General features: G+C 45.9%; 1 protein-coding gene across 13 annotated transcripts in view; it reads right to left on the reverse strand.

Annotated features, from left to right (window-relative positions):
* Positions 1-3140: 3140 nt before the first annotated feature.
* Kidins220 (kinase D interacting substrate 220) overlaps positions 3141-14307 on the reverse strand; it is an 87967-nt gene continuing 76800 nt past the window's right edge. For 9 of the 13 annotated variants that reach the window (XM_052745793.1, XM_052745790.1, XM_052745787.1 and 6 more), the window contains 2 exons: positions 13528-13764; positions 7446-10496 (listed from right to left, as the gene is read on the reverse strand). In XM_052745793.1, coding sequence (XP_052601753.1) covers positions 9237-10496; positions 13528-13764 — 1497 coding nt within the window. In that variant the 3' untranslated portion in view covers positions 7446-9236. Of the gene's footprint in view, positions 3599-4531; positions 4646-5641; positions 5703-7445; positions 10497-13527; positions 13765-14307 lie in introns of those variants that run through there. The other 4 variants (XR_008220101.1, XR_008220102.1, XM_052745794.1 and 1 more) reach the window with 4 other exon arrangements.

Below are 14307 nucleotides of genomic sequence, written 5' to 3' on the forward strand. Positions count from 1 at the left end.
CCCGGTAAGGAACAATAGAACATGCATGGAAGCAAGGGGCCACTATGGGACCTCGGGGCCTGCACCCAGCCTCTGGCTCTACCATTTAGAACCTGTGAGACTCACTATTTCTGTCTGTTTCTCTTTGTGAACTGAGAGTAATGGAGACATTTGTGTGAGGCTGCCATGACAATTAAATTAGTTAAGATGTGAAAAGGTCTTAGGACATTGTAAGGCACACAGGTGAGCTATTCCTACAACAAATGTCTGGACCACTTCCAATACCCAAATGAATATAGGACGAGGAGTGACATAAAGCATTGGATTGGGGGTCAGGTGAATGTAACCCGCGACTGGTCCAAACTACCGAAAATGCAACTCAACATGGCTGTGCCACATATGAAGACAATGGCCCGCGGAATCTAGGCAAGGTCCCACAGACTGCAGAATGTGTTTCAGGAAGAAAAAATTGCTGCCACTGACACTGTTCACTTTAGGATATTTCGTAATGTCACGTGAGCCAGAATGTGGGGAAAAGGGCATCTCAGATTTAAAGAAATCCAAACACAAAACACCTGGAAAGTGGTCAGTGAAGTTAGATGGCAGAGGGTTTGTTTAAAAACGACAGTGCTGCCAGCCTGACCACTGGCTCCTAAGGGTGGGTGTGTCTGGAAACGGCAAGGGTCTGGAGGGGTTGTGACACTTCCTTTGTTCCATGCTCAGCCTTCCTTGAATCTCTCTGCCCTGCTCCCACCCCTCAAAAGCAGGGAAAGAATTGGCTGACTGAAAACCCCCTAGAACTCCTCTCTGTCAGAGGTCAGGATTTCAGTGAACTTCCCTACCAGGATAAAAACTGTACCAAAGGAAAATTTATAAGATCTCAACGTAAAGAATTAACTCCTGTTAGTTTAATACCAGACGACGCCATCTTTAATCAGCTAGGGATAACACATGTCATATCTATGTGCTCACCTCACTGTGACCTTCTTCCCGGGCAGAGAACCACACACAACTTCCCAGCCTGCCCTGCAGCTAGCTCAGCAGGAGCCCATGACTTGAGAAGCCAGTGTGCACCAAAGTACCCTTCATCACACTGCAGTCTAGACAGTCTACCCTTCACTGTTGATCATGCCTCTCTCGACCACATTATTGATCAAATACACAAGGCGGGCCAGAGCGCTCTGCTGCCTTGAGGAGGTGGAACCACAAGATAATGGGGCATGCCTTTAGGTGAATTGAGGTAACACCGAACTATCGTGCATGTGGGTAAGCCCCTATTGCTGATGACACCACATATTTAAGTCATAGAACATGATGAAATCAAGCTGGTACAGACTTGGAAGCTTCATCCCTACTGGCGAGTTTTCATTTGCAAGCTCCAGCAATGACTGGTCTTAGACATACTCACTGGTGCAATGGTGGCGTGGCATCATGGGAGTATCCAACCACTTTCTGATGGGATTTAAGGCCAGTCCCACAAGATGAAACCTACTCCTGGGCCAATAACCTGTGGTTAGACAGGTCAGAGGTCTAGGGGAGAACCTACTACTATGATGCTGCTAGATGGATGTAGTATTAAACCAATTCCTAATGACTTTTCATCATATCCACAAATCGGTGTCTCTCTCAACCCTTATCTGAGAAGCTTTCATTTGCAGTAGATGGTGATTAGCACAGAGACCCACAGTTGACCACGCCACAGAGAATAAGAGACTGCAGAATACTCAGCCCTAAAGGGAACACACACCACACACACCGCATCTGCTTCCCAAGGTTCGGGGATCCTTGCAGAAGAGTGTGAGAGACCGAGCTGATGGATGATTACAGATGAACATCTTCTGGGCGGTTGCACATATGAGCTCACAGTGTTTTTGATGATAGTCTATTTAAAACTCGTGTAAGCCCAAGCCAGACCAAATCCCAGCATGGAGCAGGGGGTTGGGCACACAATTCCACACCAAGCATTGGAGCAACTGGCAGTTGTTAGCTGCTGGGGAACAAAGGGCCAGTTTTCTCTGAGAGGTTAGTCCCTGGTAAGCCAACCACATTCCAGGAGAAGACCACATAGCCAAGGTTATTTTGAGTAGCACAAACTGGTCGTTAAGGTTTAAAAACAGAAAAAAAAAGGACAAAATATAGAGTTGATAGGGAAGAGGAAGTAGATATAAGAATGGGTGGGGATGTGGATGTGATCAAAGCACATTGTATGGAACTCAAAATTCTCAAGTTTAAATGCATTCAGTTAGTAAGACTGGGGAATTGCTATTAAGAATGATTTGTCTGTATCAACAAGTAATGCACAATCACACATTCCTATAAAAATAGAATATGGAATCCTAATACAGCAGTCAAAATGGTATGAGACGGGGGGCGACAGATGGCTGAGGGGTGGTCACTGAAAGGAAGGTGGAAGTTCTGACCTGGCTAAGGCAAGCTGGGCACCGTGGTGGTCCTGATGTGGAACAGTATCACTGGAGTTAGAAACCTGAATTGGGGCTGCACTGCAGCTTAGTTACACTTGAATATAGTTTTCAAGATTCTAATGTGAAATACAGGATTAACAGTTTCGTCTACCTCTAGAATTCTATTGATGTATGAGATGGGCATCTCTATTAACCAAGGGCTTAAAGAGCACAAGAGGGTTTTTAAAACACGTGCAGAACACATTGCCTTGCCCTTTAAAAGGATGTGGTTTGTCATGGTGGGCTGCGGGTATCCACCTCGGGAATTTTGAATCAAGCATGGTATCACATCTTGAAAGATTGCTGGAATCACAAACAGAGAAGCTTACGAAGGCCAGACAGGTGTAAAAATGGAAGGGCCGCCCATGAGGAACTGTGGGGAGGGTGTAGGGTGGCAGGGCATTATCGTGTAGGACTTGAGCAGACTCTGCCAGTTTTACCAACCTAGTTTAGATCTGCCTCATTCACTCACAGAAATTTCTGCCCACTGCCCTGGGTTATCCGCAATCAGGTTCATCTAAAAGGCTGTGTAGAAGTTCCCTCTCCTGCTACTGTGTTAACGATGTCCTGTGGTAAAACGGGATGAGTATAATGCAACCTCTAAAGAAACAGACAAAAAAAATAAGAAAAGAAAAGAAAAAGGGCTGAAAAGAACATAGGTAAAGCATGGAGAAAACACAGAATCCGAAAAGAAAATGATCTCTTTCACAATAGTTTAATTCACATCAAGTAAAAACAGCATGCCTTCTAAAAGTTCTAAGAAACACAACTTGCAAGTGTCAAAACTGTGACAATTTTGAAAATATCTAATGTTTTATTAGTTACCTGACCAAGAACGTGCTACAGGACATAAATGGAGAGGCTAGACTATTTACATATTTTTTCTATACGTTGGGTTTTTAACCTAAAATCTCATAAAAGTAATACTTCATTAAAGACTATCTTAAATCCTACAGTTACAGAGAGCAGAGAAATCTGGGTGACACATTCTTCTCTGGCCGAAGGCATGGCAGGGCTACAGTGGTGGCTGTGTCTTCTTCACCCCCTGATATGTGGTGAGGAAGCCAGATGGGGAAATTAACCGAGCTGCCAGGAGAATGAGAAAGGAGCGTTGCTTGGTCTATGGGCAGAATACTAAGGTCCTAAGCCCTTGTTGCCTTGAAAGAGAAGGAGGTAAATATGTGTAAATATGATAAAATTAGAAAATGGTCATGAATAATCAAGAGCTTAATGACCTCAGATAACTTCTTACTAGGAATAAGGACACACATTATGTTGTGAGAGTATGATTTCACTCATTCATGTCTCAATGGTTTAGTAATTCACTTTGATATGCCAGTCCATGCTTTGCTAGATTGCAATAAATGACTCCTAATACACATCTGTGGTGATATATTCTGTACCCTAATAAAATTTACCTGAAGGTCAGAGGACAGAACAAGCCACTAGATTAAACATAGGTCAGGCAGTGGTGGCACACACCTTTAATCCTAGCACTCAGGAGGCAGAGATCCGTCTGGATCTCTGTGAGTTCAAAGCCACCGTGGACTACACGAGATGGACTCAGTCTAGGAGAGAAACAGAATCAGGTAGTGGTGGCACACACCATTAATCTCAGTACTGGGAAACACACATGCCTTTAGTCCCAGGAAGTAATATGGTGGGCAGAGAAAGGTATATAAGGCGTGAGGAGACAGGAGCTAAAGGCTTTTTAACAGAAGCATCCCTTTCAGCTAGAAGCTTTTTCAGGCTGAAGCCTTTCAGGTGAGGACTCAGAGGATTTCAGTCAGAGGATTCCTGGAGTTGGTGAGGCAAGATGTGGCAGTGGCTTGTTCCTTTGTCTCTCTGATCTTTCTGCATTTACCCCAATATCTGGTTCCAGGTTTTTTATTAAAAGACCATTTATTCGTGTTACACACATCCTTGGAATAAATAACACTACAAAGAGCATCTTTAGTTGCAGAGTAAGACTGGGGAGTAGTCTCTGTTAGTCAATGACCACAGGCCACACCCCCACCCCCATACCCCCACCCCCCACACCCCACACTGGCAGATTCAGAATACTTTGTGTTTTGAAACAGTAATACTACCTGTGTTAAAACATTTCATGCTTTGTGTTGTGTGTTTTGTTTTTTCACTAATTTACGTTGGTCTTCACTTCAGTTCGGATTCCAGACTTTTCAAGAGCCATCCCACCCGTGTTTCTGGGAACACAGACGGCCCTTCATTAGTGGTACTTCACCGTTAGCAACATGCACCAGTAGATGCTGTACTTCAGATTCCAAGTGTTGGCCCTTTCGGGGGCTGGTGACAGTGTGCCCAGCAGCACTGTCATCGTGGGGAACCCCTGGCATTCTGATGGGAATACCAAGGTGGAATCCTATCCCGAGTAAAGAAACCCAGGAGATGCCCTTTCTTCTTCATCAATGTCTCTATTATAAACTCATTCATTTCCAAAACGCTTCCCTCTCCTGGGAGACCTGAACAGTGCTCATCCATTCCCCGCCACTGAGGCCCCTCTCAGAAGGGGTTTCAGCTCCGCTTTCCAGAACACCCCCGGGAAACCGTCCACCTGCCTGGGCCAACAACCAGAGGACCTTCAGGCCAGGACTGTGGTTTGCTACCTTTTTTTTTTTTTTTTCCTAATCACAGTTACATCATTTTCTTCCTTTTCCTCCCTCCAAACTCTCCCATCCATACCCTCTTGCTCTCTTTCAAATTCATGGTCTCTATTTTTCATTAACTATTATTACACACACATATATATACATGCATTTCTAAATGCACAGATAAAACTTGCTTGGTCTGTATGTTACTTGTATTTGTCTTCAGGGCTATTTGGTACTGGATGAACCATTGGTGTGCTCTTCCCTGGTTAAGACTACTTCTCCCACTCCCAACACTTAGTTGCCTGTGGTTCTTTGTGTAGGGTGGAGGCCTGATCATCTCCCCCACCCCCAAATCCACTTTGGCATGTCTAATGTGAAGACATCAGACATTGTTCAGCTCATGTTGAGGCAGTCGTCACGTTAGTGAGACTTCATGGGCGTAGCACGACAGTTCTAGGAGACACGGTCTCACAGCAAGCAAGGTTTGCTAATCATTCCTTTAAAAACTCTTTGACTGTGCGGGTTGACAGGGGTTAACTCCTGGCAACCATTCCCAATGCGTCTCACTTGGAACGCTAGTTTGTTACATACCTCAGTTTAAACTGGATCTTCTCAACCGCTGTCTATCTAGCACAGGGACGGCATTTTCTCCCTAGGCAGGAAAGGGTTTAATAGTACGTAAGACTTGAAAGCTGCTTTCTACTTTGTTAGTCTCAACCAGGGATTCTCAACCTTTGCTAAGCAACGAGCCACTTAGACACTGTCCACAGCCGGCTCGCTGCTCTCCCAGCTAAGCTTCTACTTTTCAGTTCACTTGAGTTTACTCCAGCCTACGCTTCAGTTTGAATAGGGAAGCACACTCATTTTTGGTGGCTCACCTGCCCCAGGCAGGAGGATGTCCCCATTTGCTTTTCTCTCCTGCTGTGTCTGCTGAGCCCAGGAAAGATGGGTGGGATAAAGCAGGCTGGGGCTGATAGTACGTATATGCCAAAACTGTTACTTTTCTCGCACCCTCCTACCTAATCCTTCAAGGTCACTCACCCGTTAATTAAAGGGGGCCTCTGTTCTCTTTTCCTGGTAAGTACGGTAATCTATTCAGGAGTTAGCCAGGAATTCATGGATTTTTTTTTTTTTTTTAATTCAGGGATATTTCTAAAGAGGCTGAGAATTCCTGGTGTAACCAAAAATTATGTGGTCTTAAAACCTTTTAAATTTAGTACCTTAGCCAAACCAAAAGAAAAAATATGTAATTTCATTCAAAAGTTTCTAATTATTAGTAAGAAAAAAATTAGTCATAAATTATTTTACTGTAGCACTAGAACATGCGAATGAGCTTGAATTCTCAGGATGAGGATTTAAGCAAATACAACTCTACAATTACTTGGTTAGGCAACTACAATTATTCTGACTATATTTAAAACCATATAAAATAACACAGGAAAACAAGTTCTCTTATTATTGAAAACAACGCTTCCAGTGGTATTGCCAGTTTCCTGAGATAGGGTCTCATATAGCCCAGGCTGGTCTCTACATAGTTGAGGCTGGCCTTGAACACCTGACTCTCCTGCTTCTGTCTCCTGAGCACTGGGATGATAGGCATGGGTCACCATGCTCAGCAAAGCTTAAAGTTCACGGTGTAGGATTCCTGATCCTTAACCATCCAGCCCTGGGGAAGCTGACTCAATTGGAAAATACCAGTAGTACCTGGCATGGTGGCCCACACCTTTAATCCCAGCACTCAGGAGACAGAGGCAGATGGATCTCTGAGTTCGAGGCCAGCCTGGTCTACAAAGCAGGTTCCAGGACATCCAGGACTACAGATATTCTCAGAAGTAAATCTCCAGAAGGCCACAATGAGTGTTAGGATGCTACATCAGCACACTCTCTATGGCTGAAGGTGGAGCTAATGTGGCTCATACCACTTAAGACTGAGTAACAGAATCTAAGAGATGGGCAGGGTTCGAGGCTCCTTTTTCTATTATTTCATCCAGCTCAATGCAGAGTTTTGCCTGTGTGTGAATCAGACTAAGCTATGCATTATAAATAGACACAGACACACACTGACATGCAGACTCAGAGGGATAACAGTGACTCAGGACCCATCTGGCCCGTCAATTTCTGTGCCAGTAGAGAAAGGATGTTTGTCCAGAATGTTCACGTAATAAACTGATGTTCTGCAGGGATCTGGATCGTCTGCCTCCAGCTAGAGAAATGGCACCCAGCTACGGTGCCATGTGCTCTGGGGTGCCAAGGCTTCAAGAAAGCACTGGTTAGGCACTGGGACTTCAGAGCCGACCTCCCTCAGAAGGACAACAAGGCTGTCTGGACCACTCTGTCAACTTCATGACCTGTAAATCTCCAAACTGCAGTCAGAGGACAAAACAGACACACAGACCATGTTTTAATTTTTAATCAGAATGTGAATTGTCATTGCTACAGTGAATAAAACTCCATGAGTCAGGATGGCATGCACATCTTTATTGCTCCTAGTCTACGTGTGCACTTGGCACTCCAGGGATTACTTCACAGACAGTGTCAATCAAGGCCTCCCGCGACTGGGAGCTACAGCCACTCACTTGGAAAGAAACCAAACTACTTCTGAAGTACCAATTACATGATATTGCAAACTAATAAACACTATAAGTAATCAAATGCATAATGTCAGTAACATCGTGCTGTTTTTAATGCTTAAAATACCTGTTAAAGAACATGCAACATATGCACTTCCTGAAAATGCTCAATGACACTCCAACAGCCAGGCACTGACGCACAGGGCAGCTACCAGCACAGGGTCAAGTCAACAACACAGGTCCAGTCAGGGATGACATCTCAACAAACACCAAGCCTGCGACCTCGCCGTCTACAAGCCTAACCTGTGGCTCAGGACATACTGCTAGGACTGACTACATAAACAAGCTCTGCTCAAATGATGAACAGTTTTGATACATGATGATGACAGGCACACTTCTAGCCTACACGGTACGTCTATGTCTGTGATCATTCTAGCTTGGCTGGGAAGACTGCGGGTGCAGCGTCGGGGTCACACCGGCTCTGGCTCTGGGTTCCTGCTATGCTGTTTGCTTCTAAGCTCCTTTTTAAATCCACCCCGCACTTTAAATAATTTCCCCAAGAATCAAAATGCTCATTTAGGAACAGCTACGTGAAACAAACTGCTGTTACAGACGGCAGTGACGTAATCAAATACTTGCTTGTAGCTGGTCTAGGGTCAATGTCACTAACTCTTCTAATGTAACCATTTCCTGATACATTCATTCTCCGGGAAAGGACTCAAGTTTAGGGCTGGGATGTAGCTCAGCCATACTTTACCCAGCACTGGTGAGGTCTTGCATTTAATCACCAGAACCATTGAAAAAAAATTGTATTTTTTTCTTAGCCAGACCTAAGCTAGGTTAGATGCATAATTTAGGAGTTGCACAACAGCCCAAGATGGTTTTGAGGGCACAGGTGGCAGAGGCAGAGGCCTGGTCTGGAGAGGATCCCAGGAATACACTGCCCTCCTCCAGCTCCTCTGCTAACAACTCACCACGGCCCAGGCCCACTGCTTTGGGTTCCGCTGACTCGCTTTCTTATCAGTTTTTTATCACCCTCTTCAGTGTGTATTTTCTACTTAAATTCTAAGAGCTCTTTAAAAAGCAGTGAGTCTTATATAGTACCCTGGCTATCCACTTGCTAGGCATTCACTTTCAGTCTCTGGTCTCTACTCTAAAACCTATAAATCTGTACCAAGATTAAACTCTAACAGTGACACTGGTTTCTGCTTCATCTAGCACTGTAGCTTCCCTCAAATGTTTCATGAATATTTTATAAAGGAGATCTCTAGGGTTTTTTCCTTGTGATTTAAGCCTTTCAGCTTTAAATACACTTCTGACCTATTTTTATATTCAGCCTGTTTCTCCTCAATCTGTGCAGTTGTGTGCCAGGGAAGGGCACCATGGTGGTGGTGAGACTTTAAACTGCCCATGATGCGGCACTAATGGAGATGACTGGCGGCCGTCCCGTCTCAGGCTTCCCTCTGCTGTACAGAGGGCGTGTGCCTCCCCGGTGCCTGACCACCTATCAGTTATCTGTGATGCAAGGACATGATGGGGAATGGTGGGGGATCAATTTCAAGTTCACGACAGTCCCGTCCTTAGGGTAGGACAACGCTACTTCACTTCTCTTTTCCTTAGAGAATGCTTTCTCTCTCTTCTCCAAAGCCCGTGCTCTCCGAGGAGGCTGCATGCAGCTCAGACGCATCTTTCGAGAGCCTTGTGTAACTGGAACGCTGGCTTCGCTTGTGCGACATGCTCTTCAGATTTTCATTCTGAACAGCAGTTGGGTTGGGACTGGGCCCAGGCCTCAGAATGACCTGAGAAGTCTCCCTGCCTCCCTCCCTCTCCTCAAAGTTTTGGTTGGCTCTGTTAGCAGGCGCAGTGTTGTTGTTGAGAGTCACGGTACTGGGTGTTCGGTTCAGATTATAGGCCTTCTGGCAGGCGGGCCAGCTTTCTTCAGGGCTGCTAGCAAGCAGGCTGCACTCGGAAGGGCTTTTCTTGTCTTCTGAGCAAATGGACATCCGAGCTATAACTGGATCTTGCAGGCCACTCAGACTGTGTGGCATCCCACGCTTCCCACTGTGGCCATCGTCTTCAAGCTCTATGAGATTTGCCTTTTCCAGCTGGGGGTCGTCTGCCGTTTCGTTGTGAAGAGAGTGGTTGGGAGAGCTCTCGTTAGATCTCACTCCCGAGTCGGAGGAATCTTTTTTGTCTAGGAGGGCGTCCGACAAATACTCTTTTGCTTTAATGAATGTCCGGATTGGCTCAGCACTGTGTTCTGGAGACTTGGACACTCTCTCTGCTTTGCCTTCAGCTTTTTTATCCTTGTCATCTTTGAGCAGTGGGGTATTATCTGACTCTTCTGGACCAGATTCATCTTCGTCGCTGGGCAGTTTCTGGTAGCGCAGACCACCTCCCTTCAGCTTCAAGTCTGTCTGGAAGAGACTGGGCCGTTCTGAGGATTTCTTGCCTGGGAGCAACTTACTACCTGACTGGTCCGATTTTTCATCTTCTTCAGTAATGGGGTCCAGGGGTGAGGCATCACTAGTGGACACCCCTGAGGAGGAGTAATCTATGACATCCCCCCTCTTCATTAGGAATGACTTGCGCCCATCCTCCTGCTTCAGCTCACCCTCCTTCCCCCTCTCCTGCTCTAGAGTAGAATGGATGGAGCCCCCTGAAGAACTCTGACCTATGTAGTATGTGCTGTGTGGAGAAGATCTGCCACTTATTGTTGACGACCCTGTGCCCCCTTCTAACTGGGACATCTGAGCAATGTACTCTCTATAGGCATCTCTATATTCGGCCTGCACCTTATCAGTAAGCTTTGAAATTTCAATACTGGAATCCTGGGAATTGAGACTCGAGAGACTTGGGGTTCTGCGAGTTTGTGACTGTGAAGACAGAAAAAAAAATTTAAGAATTCAAATAAGAAGGGGAAAAAGACATAATAAACATCAGCTTAGGAAACACAAATGCACACTAATAATTAAAAAGTTGTCAAAATATCAGGCTCTTAGAAAAATTCGACCTAACAGTTTAACCAAAGATATGCATTTATGAATAATTCTGTTACTAGCTTATAAATTTTAGCAACATTAATTTACTGTTTATATTTAAAAGAGCTATTTCAGATTGTACAAGTCACCTGAACAACTGCTTTTAGTAATTTCAAGTTTTTATTTTATTTAAGGTAAAAGCACCTCCACTGAGAAAGAATTCCTCTTAGAAGAGATAAAGAAGAAATTAAGAAGACCTTAAAAACAAAATACTCAACTCTTCAAGGTCTGATAAAAGAAATCATCTCAGATATATGACAGGAAGTTCCTGTCAGATCTAATTCAGAGGGGAAAATGTTCTTAAAATGGAACAAAAAAGGTGATAACAAGGCCTGTGGTGAGCAGAGGCGGAAGCTGTGGGTCAGTTGGGCAGGAAAGGCAGAGTGGGATACTTTTAAGTTTAGTTTCTAATACTGACTGAGTTTCAAGGTCCCAGCTGTTTTAGATCTGAGGAAAGCTAATAAATGAGCAATTAAAAGTACAGATTAGGAAAAAGAAGCAAGGAATGGAGGAGACAGCATTGGGGAGCTTGGGAATGGACCACAGGAAGGGCTAGAACAAAGACGTAGGGGCAAACCGCCTTTCCTTTGGAAGGAGGTAGCCCCACAGGATGCCACCGGACCAGAAGAATGGTGCCCCCTCCACCCACTAAGGCAACTGCTCTCAAGTGCTGCGTGCGTCCCTGTGCAGGGGACCCACAGGTTCTGAACTGCACGCTGCAGGACACGATGGTGCTCTGTGTCTTTTCTCCTTCATTCACACAGGAGTGCCCAGTGGAGTTCCAGAGCTACATGTGTGTGTGTGTTCCAGGAGGTGTGAGGCAGTAGTACCTGGAGCCCAGTCGTCTTCTATGAAGCCAGGCATTAAAGACACGTGCAAGACATTCCCATTCTCACTGGACTTTTGTTTGAAAAAGAAAACAGAAAAAGCCAGACAGCGGTGGTGCACGTCTTTAATCCCAGCACTGGGAGGCAGAGCCAGGTGGATCTCTGTGAGTTCCAGGCCAGCCTGGGCTACAGAGCGAGATCCAGGACAGGCTCCAAAAAAAGCTACACAAAGAAACCCTGTCTCGGGGGAAAAAAAAAGAAAGAAAAAACAGTAATTTTTTGTAAAAGTGTTATTTATGGTAACCTGTAATTACTTAAAAGTATTTAGAAACATTTTCAGTTTCTATTTAACTATTTATAGTAATTTGTATATGCAAAAGTTTTCTAGGTACTGATAATATTTATTACTCTGTGTGTGTGTGTGTGTGTGTGTGTGTGTGTGTGTGTGTGTGTGTGTGTGAGCGCGCGCGCGCTCTGGGGATGTGTGTGGAGGTGAGAGGACAAGGACGGGGAGGTGGGTCCTTCCATCACATGGGTCCCAGGGGTCAAACTCAGGTCATCAGGATGAGGCAAGCATCTTCACCTGCTGAACCATCTGGCCAGCCCCAGGTCCTGAACTTCTAAGAGAACAAAGGCGAAGAACAAGGGAGGTGTGGAACTACTGTGCTAACGGGGGTGGGGGGTGGGGGGGGGTGGGGGAGGGGAAGGACAGGCAGAGGCACCTCAACAGGGGGCGAGAAGGGCAGGATCTCTGAAAGCTGGGAAGGACAGGAAGTGCTTCTGTCAGAAGAGAGACCAAGGGCCAAGGGTGAACTTGGCTCATTGTAAAGTAATTCTGTATTCGTCAGTATTCAATAATAAAATAGTAAAAACACTCAGCTTCTCCACCTATACAGACTGTATGGAGAACAATTAACGACACTGTCACTACCTAAGGAAAGCGCTCACGGGAGCCCCTGCCAGCACTGCTCTGCACAGCTTCCCGGGCTCCTGACTTGGCTCTCCCGCTGGGCCCTGCTCTGGCTCGCCCCGCTGATTTTCTTCTTATTCCTCCTTATCCTTCGCACATGACTCACGGGTACTCCTGCTCCTGATGCCTGCACCTGTCTAAGAACTACCCACAGAGAACATGTGTGTGGAACCCACACGGTGGTGCAGGCCTGTGGTCCCAGCACTCAAGATGCTGAGGCAGGAGAATCACTTGAGCCCAGGGGCTGAAGCCCAGCCTAAGTGTTGTGGGAGCCCATTTTCAGGTTCCTCGTGGCTTTACCCAGCAGGTCTGCATAGAGAGGATGATTGGACCACAGGCCTGAGTGCAGGTGTTTTGTAACTAGCAAGGGGGAGGTCTTTTGCTCCACACCTCAGCATTGTTATAAATAGACCTTTGGAATAAAATTCTGGGCCCCTTTGGATAAGGATCCAGGCCCACCCGAGTCTATCCTGGGTTTTTCTTCTGTTTCTCTCCCCTCTATTTCTATCTAAGTCTCTTATCCCTCGTTCCTCAAGAGTCCCTGGGGTAATAAGTGTGGGGGCTGGTCCCCCCCAGAGTGTGGTATGTAGTGTGTTCCTGTAAGCAAAGGGAAACCAGACCCAAGGCTTCAGCGGGTAGCGAGATGCTAGTTTCCCACACTGAATCTCACAAGAAAATACCGAATGAAAAGCAAATTTGCAGCCACCCTAATACGGCCCGCCCCATTCTCACCTATGTAGACTAGGCTGGCCTCAAACTCACTGAGATCCCCCTGCCTCTTCCTCCTGAGGGCTGGATTAAAGGCGTGGCCACCACACCCGGCCCCATCCACTCTCCTGCCACTGTTGTCTGTGACTGAGTTATCATTTTTGTCTATTTCTGAATGACCTCACTTCCCCTGTGCTCTACCATTCTTCCCCTTCAGTGGATAAACCCAGGTCCTTCAGGAGATGCCCCTTCCTCTTGCCCAGCTGGGTTCTCCATCAGGACTCTCTGAACGAGCATTTCAATGTACCAGCATATTTGCATTTACTCTCCAAGCACATGAAAAATGACATAAAATAAATACCTGCCAACTCAGGTTACTGTGCCTTGGGGCTCCCTCCTCTAAGCCCAGTGTGTTCAGCTCTTCAAAGCTGAAGTTCAGGGTGTAGGGAGTCTGGCTGGAGAGCTCTGTGTGAGGCAGTTCACTGTGAGAAGCACGGCGAGCAGATTCCCCGTGAGGGACCGGGGCACTGGAATTTTCATTGAGAAAACGAGGGTCTTCAGGGACCACCTGGTTTTCCACACTTCTCATTTCCAAGACCTTAACAAAAGAGGAATATCAACTGCACTGTCAAACCACATTACAGAGGCTTCGGAGAGCAGAAGAAAAGCACTGTCAAGTTCTCACAACAGGGTCAAGAAAGCACGCTCCCCACTAGGAGGTCCAGGGAATTTCTTCCAAACCTTACCTTAATCCATTAATAATGATCAGAGAAGCATCAGCATTTTAGTTTACAAATTTTAAAACTCAAGAAAACACAAAATTCAACTGGAGTGCGTCAAAGGAAACCAGAGCCGGAGCAGAAAGCAACAAGATCTACCACAACAGGTAGCTGACCTCAGTCTAGAAACTACTCTGCTCCAAGGCCAGCAACGAGTGGGCGCGCAGAGCCAGTGAGTGTGACATGGGGAAGGTTAGTATTCAAGGGATTCTGGGTAAACCAATTTGACAAAATTCGTCAAGACAAGCCAGGGTGATCAGACCTCAGCTGGAAGTAGCTGAGGGACAACATGGAACCTGAGGAGCACCAAGGGTGACCTTATGTTGAAGGCAGGGCTCGTTCTAAAGGGGCTCACGTGCACT

Source organism: Peromyscus californicus, unplaced genomic scaffold (genome assembly GCF_007827085.1).
Source record: "Peromyscus californicus insignis strain IS unplaced genomic scaffold, ASM782708v3 Scaffold_1__1_contigs__length_55948999, whole genome shotgun sequence".
NCBI lineage: Eukaryota > Metazoa > Chordata > Mammalia > Rodentia > Cricetidae > Peromyscus > Peromyscus californicus.